This window comes from Gracilinanus agilis, chromosome 4 (genome assembly GCF_016433145.1).
Source record: "Gracilinanus agilis isolate LMUSP501 chromosome 4, AgileGrace, whole genome shotgun sequence".
Taxonomy (NCBI): domain Eukaryota; kingdom Metazoa; phylum Chordata; class Mammalia; order Didelphimorphia; family Didelphidae; genus Gracilinanus; species Gracilinanus agilis.
This window is the reverse complement of record NC_058133.1, coordinates 10,883,264-10,902,252: the sequence shown is the minus strand read 5'-3', so window position 1 is coordinate 10,902,252 and position 18,989 is coordinate 10,883,264. Positions and strand designations below refer to the sequence as shown.

At 44.9% G+C, this 18,989-nt stretch overlaps 1 protein-coding gene across 1 annotated transcript in view; it reads left to right on the top strand.

The window, feature by feature from the left end:
* The window catches only part of SGIP1 (SH3GL interacting endocytic adaptor 1), a 169,263-nt gene extending 151,968 nt beyond the window's left edge, over positions 1-17,295 (top strand). Inside the window, exons 21-26 of the mRNA XM_044674763.1 lie at positions 1,258-1,413; positions 5,969-6,101; positions 8,243-8,445; positions 11,283-11,347; positions 12,780-12,944; positions 16,158-17,295. Of these exons, the coding sequence (XP_044530698.1) occupies positions 1,258-1,413; positions 5,969-6,101; positions 8,243-8,445; positions 11,283-11,347; positions 12,780-12,944; positions 16,158-16,180 (745 nt within the window). The 3' untranslated portion in view covers positions 16,181-17,295. The remainder of the gene's footprint in view (positions 1-1,257; positions 1,414-5,968; positions 6,102-8,242; positions 8,446-11,282; positions 11,348-12,779; positions 12,945-16,157) is intronic.
* The last annotated feature ends 1,694 nt before the right edge of the window (positions 17,296-18,989 follow it).

Below are 18,989 nucleotides of genomic sequence, written 5' to 3'. Positions count from 1 at the left end.
CAAAGTCTTGGTGGAGGGGACTTTCCTGACGAGGCACCTCTCTCCATTGATGAAAATGTCGATAGGGAAGGTTCTCCCCTCCCTAAAAACTAACTCATTAAAGGAAGGAAGCAAAAATGCTAAACCGGAAAGTCAGTATCATCCATCAATAGAACAGACATTTTTAAGCACCTACTGTCTACCCAGAAGACTGAGGCTCTTGATGCCTATGGAGAGCTGATAAACTGGAAACTGCCTTCCCAGATTGAACCAAATGGCGTTCAAAGGAAGACAACTAGGAGAGTGAAGGGCCTTGAGTCCGTGTCACAAAAGGATCAGTCAAAGGAGCCCCTCAAAATGTTTATCCTGGAGAAACATGAAAGCTCTCTCCACCTATTTTTTAACCCTTACCTTCCATTTAAGAATAAATACTAAGTATTAGTTCCAAGGCAGGAGAGCAGTAAAGCCAAGGCAAATTGGGGTCAATGACTTGCCCAAGGCCACATAGCTAGGAAGTGTTGAAAGCCAGATTTGAACCCTGGACCTCCTGTCTCCAGACCTGGCTCTCTGGCTGCCTCTGTTCAACCCTCTGAAAGAGTTCGATTTGTTCTTTTTTGGGTCCAGAGGCCAAAAGCTGAAAAGGGACCATTTTGAGCTTCCCATCCAGAAAACCTTCCTACCAATAAGAGCCATCTAGCCACACGTGCAATGGGCTACCTCTAGAGGGAGGAGTGGATCCTCCTTCCCAGAGGGGGTGAGAGGAGCCCTTGTGGGGTACATTATCCGTGGGGATTGCTTTGGTGTCTGGAGCTGGATTGGGCAGCTGCTGAGATCCCCTCCAGCTCTCCGATTCCGGGAGTCTGAGATGAGAAGACATCACGGCCGTCTTTGGGGAGATGAAGGAGCCGTCACATGGAAGACTAGCCCTGTGCTGCTTGGCTCTACAAGTAGCATCAGTGGGAGGCTTGCTGGCTCTCTGGGGGGGAGGGAACCCTCAAATCGTAACATTTAAAGGCAAAGGGGGCTTCCTTGGAAGGAAGGAGTCGCTTCCCTCTCCCGGGAGGTCCAGAAAAGCCACCTGGCAGGTAGGTCACTGAAAAGGTCCCTGTTGAAGCCTCTTCCAGATCTGAGACTCTGTGAGTGGGAGCCAGGTAAGGAGCAGAGGGGGCATCAAGACCCCCCCAACCCCAGGACGGCCCCTTGCTCTGGGGTGTCCGCCATGGCATGCTGGCTTCTCATCCGCCCTCCCTCTTCTTTCCCCCTGTGTTGCCCTCCCAGGTGTATAGTGAAGATCACCGGCGAGATGGTCCTGTCGTTTCCCGCAGGCATCACCAGACACTTTGCCAACAACCCCTCCCCAGCCACCCTGACCTTCCGAGTGGTGAATTTCAACAGGTTAGAACACGTCCTGCCAAACCCCCAACTTCTCTGCTGGTAAATACCATTTTCTACAAGCTCTTCAGAGATGGGTGTGGTAGCTGAGTGGGGAATCGGCACTCTAAGGCGGCAGAGGGTAGCAGCGTCTGCCACGAGTGCTTCCAGAGCAAGGGGAAATGTTTAGTGGTGTGTGTGCGTGTGTGTGTGTGTGTGTGTGTGTGTGCGCGTGTGTGCACGTCTGTGCGCGCTTAAACAGTCTGCTTTCTCCTGGAAAGCTAACACAACTGAAGCAAATGAATCAGCCGCCATGTAGGTTGTTATTTACTCAAACAGAAAAGACTCTTGAAAATGCTGCTGGATGTTGTGCTTTTCCAGGACAACTCAGATTCTGGGCTGCAAGGCACAGATTTAGAGATGTAAAGGACCTTAAAGGTCATCTGGTACATCCCCTTCACTTTACAGGGGAGGAAACTGAGGCACCATAAGGAGCAAGGATACTTCCGTAGTTAGCGATGGTAAGCAAAAGGGCTCAGGTGAAAAGGGACCAGGCAAGTCTGATTTAACAAACAGAAGATATGAAGTACCAACTGTATCCATGCAAAGCGCTGTGGACATAGTATGGAAGTAAGATCTGCTCCCTGCCCTCATCCATCTTACCATCTAGTCGTGCTGATACAAATGTGTTCTTTTGTTATTAAAAGTCTTTTGATACAGTTTGATAGAAAGACAGATGGCCATATTGGTGGGGGGAGAGGAGAGAGACAGAGACAGAGACAAAAAGAGAGAGAGAGAGAGAGAGAGAGAGAGAGAGAGAGAGAGAGAGAGAGAGAGGGAGGGAGGGAGAGACAGAGAAAGAGAGACAGAGAGAGGCAGAGACAGAGAAAGAGAAAGAGACAGACAGAGAAAGAGACAAAGAGAGAGACAGAAAGAAAGAGACAGAGACAGAGAGAAAGACAGACAGAGACAGAGAAAGACAGAGACAGAGACACAGAGACACAGACAGAAACAGAGAACATTTATGAAGTACTTACTTACCCAAGGGCAGATTGCCAAACTTCCAAAAGGGTTGGACTTAGTGCCTGCAAAATGTGGATTCAAGTTCTGCCTCTAACAAATACTGGCTGTGTCCCTCAGGGCAAGGTACTTCATCTCCCAGTAACCTAGGCCAACAGTGTCAAACTCAAATAGAAATGGGGCCTCCAAACCATATAGTACCAAAGGAACCCTGTGGACAGCAGAGCGATGGAGAATAACAACACATTAATATCATCTGTGTTCTCTTGTACTTTTATTGATCTGGTTAAGTATTTCCCATTTTAATCTGGTTCCTGGGACCCCGGGAGTATTGTGTAACAATGGGCACAGGCTTTTGTTGCCTTCTCCCTTGGGCTATAAATTACATCAGATGGTAACTGGAAAAGTCTCCTCAGCCAAGAGCTCCCCATTTCCATGAAGTCACTGTTTCATTTCCTAAACCTAAGAAAACAGAGGCATAACTTGGGGGGTGGGGCAGCGGAGCTTTGTCCTGACACACCAAAATTAGAGAGTCCTGAAGTAGTTGAACTCCTTTAGCAAATAAAAACAACTGGTCTTAACACTTAGTAAGAATAATTAGCTGAAACAGGATGTAAGCGCAAGCCCTCCCCAGCCCTGCCTGTGCCTCTCCTTCTTGGCTTCCATAGCCCTGCTTCTCTGGCTTTTCCCTAGAGAACATTGTTCCCAGGTTCAGTCCTGTCACCGAATGGTCTCCTTCACACACACACACACACACACACACACACACACACACACACACACACACACACCCCTAAATTTCTCCAACAGAGAAGATTGCAGAGACTCTTTCCTGCTACTGTCTGAGCATGTATTTGTTCTCCTTTCCCAGGAGCCAGAATGACTTGTTAGAGCTCTGAGATATCAGTGACTTTAAGGATCTGTGATTTGGGTCATTGTAGGTATCCCAGCATAGGTCGTACCCCCATCTTTGCCCTAGGAGATGTGACCCAGCAATGAGCTTGGCTCAGCCTCTTGAACATTATCTAGGCAAGGCTTCAAGAGGAAAGACGTGGAGTCTGTTGTTGGGATCCCTCAAATTAGCGGCATCTAACAGGGGCCCCACTTCATGGGCATGGCCGCTCAAAACCACCGTCTGAGCCATCATCTAGGCAGCCTGGTCAGAGTAGAAGGACACAGCCCTTTGCATGATGGGTTTAGAATCATTGAGACCTGCCTCAGACACTGACTAGCTATGTGATCCTGGGCAAGTCCAGTTAAGCTCTGAGCCTCCATTCTATCCCTCACCTGTGAAACGATGTGGTTGGATTCAATAGCCTCCGACATCTCTCCCAGCTTGAGAGGAACGATCCTAAAAGATCGAGTATCCCCTCCAGGACACCCTGGAAGAGTCATTGTCCAGCTCAGCCTGAGGACTTCCAGGGAAGAAGAATGCCCTTCTTCAGAAAAGGCAGCCAGTCTGACTGAGTCTAAATCCCGGGTTTGTCCTTTCTCTGAGCTCGCAGCTTCCCTCTGTACAATGGGTTCAGGAAAGTTACCCCGCAGTGAGCTAATAATGTAAAAAAGGAGGAATAGTCAAGGTACTTGGGAGAATAAAGCATTATCAATAACAGCCAATCTGTAGACATTGATTAAGCACCTACTGGGTGCCGGGCACTGTGCTCAGCACTGGGCATTCGAAGGCAAAAGACAGTGCCTGCCCTCGAGGAGCTGACTGTCTAGGGTACAGCTCAACCACTTTAGAAACGCCTTGGTGTGGAGCTCAGCTTCAAAGCTGTCGCAGATGATAATCATTGAGGCAGACCTTGAAAGGACCTACACGAGACGATGCTTCTTTCTCTCGGTTCTGTTTTTGCGCTACGATGTTTAATGATGATACAAATGACATTCCTTTCAAAATGTAAACTTAATTTTTTATTATTTTAATTTTAACTTTTAAATTTAAATTTAAATTTAATTTATTTTAATTAAAAACTTAATCGCTTTTTCTGTCAGCTTCTCCTGCCTGATGCTAAATCTAAATCTCCTCCTTGTTTTAGTGCACGTTATGTGTAGACGTGCTGGGCTTTCTTATCTCTAAATAAGAGGTGTGTAGAGGGGCATCATAGACTCAGTGTGTATAACAGTGATAAGCCAGAATTCTACAGCACTAGCTTTTGCAAAATGCTTTACAATGACATCTCTTATCCCCTCGGATCGCCGCCCCAACCCCAGGAGACAAGAGTTCCTGCCATCCCCACCAAAAGAGACAGTGCAAGATGGGTGCCGGGGTCCTGGCATGCCATTCACTCTCTTTGTGGCCCCCGGCAGATCTCCTGATCTCTTGGTGTCCTCAGCTGTGCAATGGGAGCCTTAGACTAAATGACTTCCAAGCTCCCTTCCTGCCACCAAATCATCGGAGAGTCTCTGAATGTGAAACAGAGGCCAGCTGGGGCCTCGGCTGCCCTCCCCGGGAGCCTCGGCGCTCTCGGGGGTCTCACCACCATCTTTTCTTCCCTCCCTCCTTCTAGACTTTCTAAATGAAACGACCCCAAACTGTTGGGTCTATTTTTAATTTGGAATCGAGTTAATCCGATTTCTAGCGACCAAACCTTAAATGTCTAGTTTCCCCTCTGACCCTGTCCAGGCTAAATGGACCGAGAATAGTCCCGATTGTCCTTGTCTTCTTTGGAGAACGTGGTGCAATGAAGAGAGGACTAAGTCTAACTGGCCAAACCCAGAAGCCTTTGTCAGGTTGGGAAACAGTCCTGATGGTCCTGGCCGCGTTATTCTGCTCAACTAAGCATCAACTATGTGCCAAGCACAAAGGCAAAAAGGAATCCTTCTACTGGGAGGCATACAAAATGTCTGCAGATAAGGGGAAATAAAGTGTACACTGAGAAACAAAAAATTATTTTAAGAGTGATAGAACAGAGGCAGGGAGGTGGCTCAGTGGATAGAGCATGAGGTCTAAAGTGGGGAAGACCTTGGTTCAAATCTGACCTCAGACACTTCGTGGCCGTGTGATCCTACACAAGTCACTTGATCCCATTTAGCTAGCCCTTGCCCTTCTGTCTGGAGTTGTTACAAGGACAGAAAGTAAGGGATCCAGAAAGATCATGCAGGCTTGGAAAGAAGCTGGGGATTCCAAGAGGCAGATGTGAGTGGTGAGCAGCCTGGCATCACCGGGGGGGACCAGAGACTGGGCTGAGACTCTGGACACAGGAGATGGAATGGCAAGATGGGGACCAGCCAGTTTGACTGAAGAAAAAAGTCCATTCGAAGAGATGGGGAATGGAGGCGAAAGGCTGACGCTGGAAAGCTTTAGTAGATGAATCTGTATATTGTCCCAGAGGCTCTACAAGCTTCCTTTTGCTCTGAATCCATAGAATCCCAGACCTAGAAGGCAAGACAGACATCGTGGGGTCTGATCCTCATTTTGCAGATGGGAAAACTGAGAATTTCCAAAAATAAGTAGGGAAGTCAAAGACTGAGGTGGTTGGCTAAACATAGGAACACATGTATGTTTCTTTGTGTATTGCATGTGTGCACATGTATATTGTGTGATGCTTTTCTTTTGCATAACCAGAAATTCAAGCTTTTCTCATTCTTTGAATAGTGATGATGCCCAATCTGATGCCAACACCAAGGAATTCTGGGTAAACATGCCAAATCTGATGACTCACCTAAAGAAAGTGTCTGAGCAAAAACCGCAGGCAACGTATTATAACGTGGACATGCTCAAATATCAGGTAAGATCCCAGCTGTCAAGATCAAGATGCCTTTTTCAAGTTGCCAATTCAAACTTGTCCCAAAGCTCGTGAAACAATACATCCTATCAGAAGTGGAAGGACTCGCCCAGCCAGCCCCTCTGCCTCTCCATAGTATGCCTGATAAATGGGCATCCGGTCTCTGGGGGAAGACCTCGGCTCCCCGCCCCTCAAGGCGAGCCACTCCACTGGGGAACACCCCTCATTGTCAGAAGTTTTTCCCACTTGCAACATCTCCTTGTTGCTCCTGGTTCAGCCCTTGAGGGTCACACAGAACCAGACTAATCTTTCTTCCACAGGACAACCATTCCAGTCCTTCCAGAGAGCCATCCCCGTCCCCACCACCACTCCCAGGCTACACTTCCCCAGTTCCTTTTAAGAATCTTCCAATGACATGGACTCAAGGCCCTTTGCTCGCCTGATTGCCCTCCTCCAGACCCTCTCCAGTTTATCAATGTCTTTCTTAAGCCTTGGTGCCCAGAACAGAGTCAAAGATTCCAGGTATGGTCTGAGCAGGGCAGATGACAGAAGGCTCATCCCCGTCTGGGATCCTTTAATGCAAACAAAGGTCTCGTTAACTTTTTTGGTTTTGCTAAATATAAAAAAAAATAATAATAATAATAATTAATAGTTATGCACCAATTTAATGTTTACAAAATGCTTTTGTAAATAGAATTATAGATATTCTAATTATCCCCATTTTGCAGACAAGAAATGGAGGCAGCAAGAGCTTAAGTGACTTGCCAGAGTCACATAGCCACTGTGAATCAGGATTTGAACTCAAGTCTTCCTGACATCAAGGCTGATATTCTACCCATTAGACCTGGCTGTTTTTCTAAGTTACATGTATACTTTGATCAGCTTTGGTAAAATTCAGCCAGGAAAAATGCAAACTCTTAGCCGGAGATTTTTTAAAGATGAACTTCCCACATACGGGATGGAAAAAGTGTGGTTGGCGGCCAGTTTTTTGGAAAGAGAGCTCTGGGTGTTGTTGGATTTGAGCAGTGAAGTATGGAAGCCAAAACAACTCATGTGATCCTGGGTAGCACGAAGTGAGGTGTGGCTTCCAGGAGCAAGCAGACAACACCCTGCTTCGGACAGACCTCGTCTGAAAGAGTTTATTCACTTCTCAGAACCACAATTCTAAGACTGTACTGAGGGGGCAACTGGCTGGCTCAGTGCATGAGATCCATGCCCTAGAGATGGGAGGTCCTGGGTTCAAATCTGGCCTCGGACTCTTTCTAGCTGTGGGACCCTGGCCAAGTCACTTAACCCTCATTGCCTCTCTCTCTTACCTCTCTTCTGCCTTGGAACCTATATTGATTCTAAGATGGAAGGTAGGAAAGAGTTTTTAAATTTAGGGTTGGTTTTTTTTAATTTATTGATGAGCTAGACACATCCAGATTTTTGGTAACCAGAAGTCTTAAGCTATGTCATATGAAGACTGGTTGAAGGGACGAAAGGTATATGCTGAAGAAGAGAAGCCTGGGGAGAATAGCATAGCTGGTTTCAGGTCTCTAGTCTCAGACATATACTGGCTGTATGACCCTGAGCAAGTCACTTAACCCTATTGGCCTCAGTTTTGTTATCTGTAAAATGAGCTGGAGAAGAAAAAGGTAAATCTCTCCAGTAGCTTTGCCAAGAAAACCCCAAATGGGGTCACAGAGAATCAGGCATGACTGAAAGGACTCAATCATGAAAGGGATAAGATTTGTTCTCCTTGACTCCAGAGGATGGAACCAGAATCAATGGGTAGAAGGTAGAAGGTACAAGCAGGACCGTTTGGGCTCAGTGTTTCCTGACAGACTGGTCCCCAAGTGGAATGGGATGCCTCGAGAGCCAGTGGGTCCCCCTTCCATGGGGTCCCCGTTCAGCCAGGCTGGAGGACTGCTTGTCTAGTGTGTTATATAGCAAGGAGATTCCTTCTAGGTCTAACCTGGGCAAGATGGCACCTGAGGTTCCTGCTGCCAGTAAAGCTGTGACCCTCTGATGCTTTTCATCCAGGGACTTTTTCCTAAACCAAATCATGGAACGTGTGAGCTCTCCATAGTGGGCCCTTGTGATTTGGGGGATGCAGAGGAACCTTCATCCTTTTTTTCTTGATCTGTTTGTTTCTGGACCAGGTATCTGCCCAGGGCATTCAGTCCACTCCACTGAACTTGGCAGTGAACTGGAGGTGTGAGCCAGCGAGCACCGATCTGCGCATCGACTACAAGTATAACACAGATGCGATGACCACCCCAGTCGCCCTCAACAATGTCCAGTTCCTCGTCCCCATTGATGGCGGAGTAACCAAACTTCAAGCGGTGCTGCCCCCTGCTGTTTGGTAGGGAAGGACCAGGTCCCATTGGCCCTTTCCAAGGTCCATTCATTCTGCCAAGGGTTTTCTGCCTTCCCTCTGGGCTGGGAGATCCCGGTGGTCCAGGAAAGCAAACCACCTCTTTGGGCTAGAAAGTCTAGGACCCGCCATCTAGAATCTGCCCGGGAAGCTGATGCCAGCTTTCTGGTCCAATTGTAATAAGCACAAAGGAGACAGAGCTCTTGGGAATCTGGGCTTCTGCCTTAGTTTCCTTCCTCTGAGTTAGACAAGATGTTAACTCCAGCCTTCAGCGGGCCAGAGCAGGCGCTCCCTTCCCAATGATTGTCGAGGTAGAAAGGGAACAAGATACAGAGGGAGGGGGGCGGACCAGCCTCTGACACCGATTCAGATTGGAAGCCAGTCTGGATCCGGAGAAGGGAATGTGATCAGTGAGGAGCCTTCATCCTCTTTTTCTCGATTTCTTTGTTTCTGCCTTATGCCGAGGCAATCACAAGGCGAGGCCTTTTATTTTCTAACAAAAGCATCATGAAATCGTTGACGAAAGACACCTAGCAGGTGCCGAATAGATGTCTCCTGCTTGGAGTGGGTTGGACTTCAAGTCAGAAAACTGTGTGCTCAGTTTCTGTCTCTGACACCAGCTCTGTGACTCTGGGGACATCACATAACCCCTCTGGGCTGCAGACGCAGCTTACCACAGGTGGAAATTTGATTCTCCTCATTTCTTAAAGACTCTGGGGGGCAGCTGTGTGGCCCAGTGGATGGAGAGCCAGGCCTAGAGACAGGAGGTCCTGGGTTCCAATCTGGCCTCAGACACTTCCCAGCCATGTGACCCTGGGCAAGTCACTTGACCCCCATTGCCTAGCCCAGCGGTTCCCAAACATTTTTGGCCTACCTCCCCCTTTCCAGAAAAAAATATTACTTAGCCCCCTGGAAATTAATTTTTTTTATTTTAATAGCAATTAATAGGAAAGATAAATGCACCCGTGGCTATCACTGCCCCTGGATTGCTGCAGCACCCACCAGGGGGCGGTGGCGCCCACTTTGGGATCCAGCCCTTGCCACTCTTCTGCCTTGGAGCCAATACACAATATTGACTCCAAGACGGAAGGGGAGGGTTTATAAAAAAAGGCTCTGGGGGGGGGCAGCTGGGTAGCTCAGTGGATTGAGAGCCAGGCCTAGAGACGGGAGGTCCTAGGTTCAAATCCGGCCTCAGACACTTCCCAGCTGTGTGACCCTGGGCAAGTCACTTGACCCCCATTGCCTACCCTTACCACTCTTCCACCTATAAGTCAATACACAGAAGTTAAGGGTTTAAAATAAAAAAAAAATTAAAAAAAATTTTAAAAAGGCTCTGATAGTAGTACTAGAAAGGCTTTAGGTACTAGCCCAGCACTCGATACTTTTTGTTACCCCAAAACTACATTGGTGCCCCCATTTGACGTTTTCTTGGCAGATATAATGAAATGGTTTGCCATTCCATTTCACAGATGAAAAGACTAAGACAAGTAGGGTTAAGTGACTTGCCTGGAGTGACACAGCTAATAAATGTCTGAGGCCAGATTTGAACTCAGGATGAGGGGACTTCCTGGCTCCAGACCCAGCACTCTACCCACTGTGCCACCCAGCTGCCCTAGACCATCTTCTGGGTTGAGATGTGATCTGCATTAATGGGCAAGGGGTGCCCCTGCCCGCAGAGCTCTAGATCTTTGGCCAATCAAGAAGTGCTTATTCTGTGCCAGGCACTGTTAGACTCTGGAGCTAACGATTCAGAGTGAGGTGTCCCATTCACAATGAACGTGGGGTCCAGCGAGAGAAACAAGCCCAGAGACAAATGTGCCTAGAGAGGACGTTAATGCAGAAATGTTCATGCACATACAGAGCAGTGAGACGCAAGGTGGTTTGGCAGGGAGGACATTAGCAGGGAGGACCCCAAAGCTCCCTTGTAGAACATGGAGTCTGGTGGGCATCTTAAAGGAAAAGGGGGGCTCTGCGAGGCAAGGCCACGAGGAAGTCCCTTCCTGTATTGGAATGAGGAAGAGAGAAAGCCGGGTTAGTCAAACCAAAGACTACAGAAAGGGAAGTGGTGTGCGTTGAGGCTGGAAAGGTATGATGGGCTGCTTCGGAAGGGCTTTAAAATACAAACAGGAGTTCCTTTTTTTTTTCTCTCAGAAGCAATAGGAAGCCACCAGTCTTGATGGAAATAGGGGAATCACATGATCAGATTTATCCTTTAAAAAAAATGACTTTGTCAGAGCAGCTAGTTGACTCAGTGGATGAAGAGCCAGGCCCAGAGACAAAAGGTCCTGGGTTCAAATCTGGCCTCAGACACTTCTGAGCTGTGTGACCCTGGGCAAGTCACTTAACCCTCCTTGCTTCGCCCTTACTTCTCTTCTGCCTTAGAATTACTACACAATATCGATTCTAAGATGGAAGGCAAGGGTTAAAAAAAATTTACTGTCAGCTCTGTGTAGAAAGGACCAAAGAAAGACTCAGGGTGGGAGGCCAATGAAGAGTCTGTTGCAATAAAGTAAGTGAGAGGTGATGAGGGCCAGAGCTAAGTTAGTGACTAGGAGAGTAGATGAATGGGTCAGATGAGAAAGAAGAAATGGTAAAGTTTGGCAGCAGATTGGATAAGAGGGAATCAAGAGTCTCCACGAGCCAGTTACCAAGATTGTAACCTGAGACACTCTATGGCTGGTGGAGTCTTTAGCAGAAAGAAACAAAGAAATTTGGAAGAAGGAAGGGTTTAGGGAGAAAAATAATGAGTTTGCTATTGAATGTGTTGGATTTTAGATTTCTTCTAGATGTGATTTATCTGGAAATGTTTCCTATTTTATTTTAAGGAATGCTGAACAGCAAAGAATACTGTGGAAAATCCCTGATATCTCTCAAAAATCAGAAAATGGAGGTAATTCATTTGTTTATTCAATAACAATCACACATTTGGATAAATGGATGGACAGATGGACAGGGAGACAGGCAGACAAGAGGATGGATGGATGGATGGATGGATGGATGGATGGATGGATGGATGGATGGCTACATGGCACTTTAAGGTTCCCAATACATTTTGCATCCATTAATTCTTTTGACCCTCAAAACAATGGGAAGTAGGTACTTTTTCATCCCAATTTTATAAACAAAGAAACTGAGTCAGCTCATAGAGTTTAAGCAACAAGTTCAGGACTGAACTGGATATCTATATCAGAAGCAGTCATCAATGAGACTCTTACCAGTGTCATCCCATAAATTCGACACAAAGAGGGGGCACCCAAGGAGCTTGGGGCTTTCTTTTCCTCCAGTTCTTTCCCTGGACATAGCATGGATGCCAGTTGTCCATGTGCCATGACTCCAGAATATGAGTATCCAGGTTAAAATCCCATCTCTGATACTATGTAACCTTAGAAAAATCACTGGGTCTCTCCCTGGGCCTCAGTTTCACCACTTGTAAAATAAGGGGATTGGTTTACTCATCCTTTGAGGTCCTTTCTAGCTCTAGATTCATGGCCTTATATATGACATAGGGAAAAATCACTTCCTCTTCCTATGCCTCAGTTTCCTCATCTGTAAAATGAAGCATTTGGATTAGATGGTCTCTACCAACTCTATAACCATAGTCACAGGATCTCTCTTTCTGGTCTGCCATCTTCTCTTCCAATCATAGGGAGTTACAGATTTGAACACCCTCCCATATCTCATCTCCCCCCCCCCAATAAATCCTGAAATAACTTTGTTTAAATAATCATTTATTACCTAAAAATATCTATCACCAGATGTGAGGTCTTACCTCCTGATCATCTATGTCAGCAAATAAAAAGCCTATCTTGCTTATCTTTTAGCTTGTTTTTTAATGGATTCCTCCCATCCCAGGCAGTCCTTTCTGCCTCTTCCCCAACACACAGAGAGAGAGAGAGACAGACAGACAGACAGACAGACAGTCAAACAATTTTCTAAGCAGAGAACAGCTCTTATGCTTACACATGGCTCTTCCATTTTGGGCACCTGTATTCTCCTGGATCATTCTGATATTTTTCATTTTTCATCTAACTTCAATAAGCCAGTGGCAAGAAAAAAATAACCTGCTCTAAAATAGCCTGCGTGCCCCAAATACTGCAGTGTGACTTCTGTGTGTCATGCATACACTCACCCTGCAGTGACTAGGAATCTTTAATAATAAACGCTCTTCATCATTCATCTTACAAGTGAAATACACCATTATCCCAACAAGTCACATCTTGCATTTTAACTACAAAGTTCAATCTTCAGATTTCTTGTCTTGTCAGTGTAATCATTATGCTATTAATTTCCCCTAATGATGGCTTCTTATTTTTCTCTTGGAGGGGTTGGTTCTTTGCTGGCAAGATTCCAGTTATCCGAAGGTCCTAGCAAACCTTCCCCATTGGTCGTGCAGTTTACCAGTGAGGGGAGCACCCTGTCTGGCTGTGATATTGAACTCGTGGGAGCAGGCTATCGGTTTTCACTCATTAAAAAAAGGTTTGCAGCAGGTAAGTGGGAAGGGCGGTTCTGACTACTTTGTGTTTGGGAAGGTGGCATACCCCGGCCCCACGTTGCCCCTCCTCTCTCCAGAGGGCATAGACAAAGCCATGACTGGAACCAGAAGCATTGGATTTGGGTCCTACCTCTCATGTTTACTGTCTGAATAAATAAAAGTTATTTAGCTTCCCAGACCTCAGTTTCCTCATCTATGATATGGGAGCACTAGACTAGATTGCTGCTCAGGTCCATTTCTAGCTCTAGATCTCAAAACTTATGCTTTTATTATATTATATTTGTATTTGTATATATATTATATATTAGGGAAATAACTAGTCAATCAATATACATTTATTAAGCACCTACTATGTGCCAGGTCCTNGGAAATAACTAGTCAATCAATATACATTTATTAAGCACCTACTATGTGCCAGGTCCTGTTCTGAGCATTGGAGATACCAAGAGGAAAATGAAATGTTTCCTGCCCTTAAGGAGCTTATATCCTACTGGCAGAGACAGAGTAGGAGGTAGCAGAACAAAGATCATTCAACTCAACAAACATTTATTAAATACCTCTTACTTCCCAGTAGCTAAACTAGGCACTGGGTACACAAGGAAGAAGAAAGGGAGGGAAATAAACATTAATATAACTCCTACTGTGTGCCAGGAACCATGCTAAATGCTTTTTACAAATATTATCTTATTTTATATTCACAAACAACCCTTAGAAATGAGGTGTTATTATTATGCCCATTTTACAGATGAGGTAACCTGGGCAGACAGGTGAAATGACTTGCACAGGGTCCCATAGCTATTTAGTGTCTGAGACTGGTCTTGAACTCAGATCTTCCAAACTCCAAGTCATGTGTTCTATGCACTATAGCACCACCTGGCTGCTTCTTTGAAACAATCTCCTCTCAAGGAGCTTATATTCTAATGGGGAAGGTAAGAACAACACGTACATTTACAAAATATACATAATTTGTAAAAAATGGATGCAAGGAAGTTTGGGAGTTTAGGTTAAGGAGTTTAGAGTTAAGTTAGGAGATTAACTTTTTATACAGTTAAGGAGATTAAAAGAGACTTAATAAAGGAGTTCTTTAAGCTGAATCTTGAAGGATATCAGAGATGTCCAGAGGGGACTGAAAGGGAGGAAATAAAGTCCATTAATGGGAGGCAGTGTAGAGGGAGACATTTGTGTCCAGAGTGTGAGGAGGCCAGGAGAGGCAAGCTATAATTTGAAGAAGGTGGAAGATCTAAGACAACAGACTGAAACTCCAGAAATCCTGTGGACCTGTGCTGACCCTTATCTTGGGTTATAATGGCCAACCACATTTATTCTCATTTTGTGGATCACAAAATGTGACTGATTCAGCCCAAATCCTCATTGTATCAATGGCCAAGTGTATAAACTACAAGTGAAGTGGTCTTTCCACTTGCTATAAGTACCAAGCTAGTCTGAGTCCAATTAAACAGCAAGAATGTTCTTAATTTAAAAAAAAAAAAAAAAAAAAAAAAACCTTACCACATCTTAGAATCAATACTGTGTATTGGTTCCAAGGCAGAAGAGCAGTAAGAGCTGGGCAATGGGAGTTAACTTGCCCAGGGTCACCCAGCTAGGAAATCTATATGAAGCCAGATTTGAATCCAGGACTTTTTGTCTCTGGGCCTGGCTCTCAATCCACTGAGCTACCTAGCTGCCTCCCAAAAGCAAGGATTTTCAATCAATCAATAAATTAATAATAATATATAATATTATTAATTATAACAATTAATAATTATTATAATAATTATTTAAAATTATAAAGTTAAAATTAATTAATGAAATGATGATAATTAATAATTAATAATAATAAGTCAATATGCACTTTCTATAAGAGATAGTGCAGTAGAGAGCATGGAGATCCAGCCTCAAAGCCAGAGAGATCTAGCTTGTCTCATTGCTGACACATACTGCCTATGTGTCCTTGACTGGGTCTCTTAAACACTCAGTGTTCTACTCAGTTCACTAAGATAGAAACTGAAGAAAGGGTCCCGGCCTACTTTGCTCAAGGGAGTTTGGTTCCCCACATAAATGAAACCTTAGCCTAAACTCCATCCCTATCCTTCTCTGTGCTGGGTACGGTGCAAGGATTCGGCACGGACTCTGACATTTATGTAGCTTCGGTGGGATCTCATAGGGTCGTGTAGCACGTGTATCACTGAAAATCCTGAGAGGTCTCTGCTTTCCTTATTTCCTGAGAGCCCAAGAAAAGTCAGTTTGGTTTAAGAGAATAAAAAGATCCTGAGGCCATTCTTGGTCCACTCTGAAGTCCTGTAGGTAAGGCTCAATTAGACCTGGTGACCCTAGGATCCCCAGGACCAGAGTTGACCAATATCCAGTTCTGGCCATCAACTCTGCCCAGACAGGACTATCCAGACTCGATGATCCTCTCCAGCTTATGCTAGATGTACATTCTTTATGCATAGCTATTTGCATATTATCTCACACCATTAGACTGTGAGCTCCTTGAAAGCAAGGGAAGTATTGGGGGGCGGAGGAGGGGAGCGGGAGAGAAGGGGATTCTTTTTTGTTTCTGCCTTTCCTTACATCTCCAGCAAGTACTAAGGGCTTGATGACCTAAACCAAAAGTTGTCACTATGATGAGACAGCCACGAGTTCATTCTAGGATGCCTACATTTACAGGGCATTGGCAGTCCTGTACACTATGTATAAACCACCGAGCATGGCAATAGGTGAGCAAGAATAATTGGTTTAAGAAAGGAAGCTGCCCGTTGGCGCACTCCCTGCTGCATCCCAGTTAAGTTCCTCCTAAGCCCAAATCGCCAGTGGCCTTCCCACAATGACCCATCACATAGTATCTCAAGGTCTCGGCTCCTGGAGTCCAGGCTCTCGGGGTCTCTGCCTCCCCTACCATGAAATCAGTCCTTCGGGGGATGTTGTTTCCCAGGTCCCCAGTATCCCAAGTGTCTTTGTCTTTAAAAGTTGAATTGAGGACATCCCCTGAACCCGAAATCTAGTTTGGTTGGAGAGAGACCCAAGGCAAATAGAGTAGATATTCTCGAGAACGGTGTGACGGGGCAGGTCGAGAGAAGAAAAGCGTCCATGGGATGACAATGGTGTCTAGTGGCGTATAGTGAGAAGGAACGGGGATGGGGTCACCACATCCCACCTCGGCTAGATGGTGCCTGGTAACCGATCCCCCCACCCTTCTGTTTTTCAGGCAAATACCTGGCAGATAACTAAGAAAACCTTATGCAAGCATATGGAGAACCCAAATCGCAGAGGACTCTGTCGTACATGGAACAGGTTTTTGTTTTGGGGTTTTAATGAAAACAAAGTAAAACCTGCCCTTGGGACATTCCTACTGAAAGTATCCATTGCTTTCAGCGACCTTTCTCCCTCCGTGGACAACACCGTGTTGAGACCAGTCCCACAGTATTTACTTCTAGGTGTAACATTGTTAATGGTTTTAAAATGTAATTATTGTATTTGTAAATTGTACTCATTCCCGTAAGACTGTATTTCAGGCGGTTAGACAAAAGTTGAGTTTTAGCATTTGACCATTCATGAAATGGGTGTAATTTAAACTCTAGTATATAAATTTATTAGTAGTCCTGTTGACTGGCACAAGGCTTCCAGAGATAGACTGCATTTTGTCAATATATAAAGTTTCAAGACGATATCGGTAGCGGCTTTCAAAGGGGGTGCCTCATCGCAAAGAAGGCTTTGCAGAAACAAGAAAACTCTTTCCTTTCCTCCTCCGGTCCTTCCTATGTCTTATTCTATAGTGTGAAATTAAGAGTTCTACCTTCCAGCATTTAGTGGGGTTAAATTTCAAGACTTTTCATTAAATTCTAAGGTTATAACGTATTTAAAGAAGGCGAGACGTACCACTTTTTAACCGCTTTTTTTTCAAACGGCAAATTTCATAAAAACGCACGCCATATAAACAGGGCCTCTTATTTTTATAATGTATAAAAAGGGGATATTTAAAGTTAAAATTATGAAATTATGCTGGAGATTCCAGAGGATGCTGGGATCCAAATCGTTTCCCCATGCTCGCCACCTCTCCCCCAAACTGGGCAAATATGGAGATGGAGATTCCTGAATAACCAGGCAGTTTTATTGGGATTGTGAGATGATGAGAATTTTTCAAGATCTTTATTAAGATTGCTACCCGATTGGGGATGTCACTGTTTCTGAAACTCTGCAGGCTGAACGAACGGCGTCCTCTAGCCTCTTCCCCTACATGTAGGCTGCCCGTCTTTGAGTGAGGTGGCCAGGAGCCCCCCTGCATCCATCTGGCAGGAGATTTTGATCTGAGAGTCATTTGGGGAATGGGAAAACCAATTTAGGCTATATGAGAAGAGTTCTCTGCAATAAATGTTCTCTCCAGTGAGCAAAACATTCTTTGAAAATCAGAATTACTGTAAACTAGAAACACTGGCCATTCCTTCGGAACCAATAAGATGGGTGCAATCCACAGCTCCTCTCATTGATCTCCATTGCCACAAGGCAGAAGGGGAAAATGTAGTCCTCTCATCCTGACCAGCAGAATGCAGGTTCACAGAGGAGAAATATTTTTTGGGGGGGAATTGGGGGAGATGCACAAAGATTATCCAGTCTTTCTATGGAAGAACCTGCCCTCCAACCTCTCGGCACACCACCCAGCTAGCGTTTAGATACTTTTTTAGAGAGGTGGGGGAGAGTCTGAATGTTAGTTCATTGATGAAGAGTATTCCCTGTGTGGAGATTCCCTTCCCTGATAACGTCTCAGAAATTAATCATTCATTTTTAGGATTTACCTAGGGCACTGAGACTTTAAGGCTGTGGTCATATAGCTAGTATACATCAAAAACAGGACTTAAACCAAGATCATCTTGACTCCAAGGCCAGCCTTCTAGCCAGTGGATTACACTGCCTCTCTTGGATACATACATACATATGTGTGTATATATGCATATATATGTGTATGTAATGTATACATATAAATTACACACACATAATTTTAACCAGATGTGATTCTATCAGTATAATGAACAACCAGTAAAGAAATTCCCTCCAACAGAGCTAATCTACACCTGCTTTGAAATTTCGCATTTTATAGAGTTGCCCCGAGATACTGAGAAGTTAAGGGACTTCCCCAGGGCCACCCAGCCAAGGCAAGTCAGAGGGCCTGAAGCCAAGTCTTCCTGCCTGTGCTCTCTCCGGTATACTTGTCTTAGATATATTATCTTGATTCCCTCCTTACCCACCTTAAACTTATGGAAGTTCTGTTCTGGAACAGTTTCCTGTCCTAGTCTAAGTTTAAAGTAACTTTATTATTATGCCCATAAATTGTTCTTTTTATCATTCATTTGCAGTGATCTTTGGCACCCACAGATTGGGGGGCCAGGGGTTAAAATATCTTGAGATGACCCTCTATAGCCTAAAACCACAAGAGGAAAAAATGGAGCATTGTTTTTGTTTGTACACGTAGACTTTGGCAAGTGATTTCACCCGTGTGAATGTGAGAGTGGACAATGGGTTTCACTGGGGAAGAATCACTGCCGCCCTCCTCACCATCGTCCAGAAGGTTAATTTCCCCGTTCTTCTTTCCTTCCTGGTAAAGACTCTAGTTACTTGGAGGCTCCTTGTCCATTCTGATAAATGAAATCCTCATTGAATTAAGGAGCTCAGAGATATTAGGGAAGCCCAAAGGTGGGAGTGAAAAGGAAAGGGGGGCCATCGCTCTTAAAATATGAAAGATTGAAACCAAAAAGAGACATGGATCAGAAAATCAGACATCTATGGGGAACGGAACGATCAAAAGTGTGTGGGATAAGCCCTCCACAAAAGGGAGTTGACCGAGTAGTCACTCAGAGAACAAAACATGTGTAAATATTTCTTTCTGGTTCTCATGTCTTACTCTTTATATTTTGCTTTACACAGCTCTATTACTTAAGTCATATAAGCATATGGTAGCTCTTTAAAAGGATGCCTTCTTTTGTTGATATTGTAAAAATGTAATTTTAAAAATATATATGACAAGGATCCCTAATGTGATTCAGAC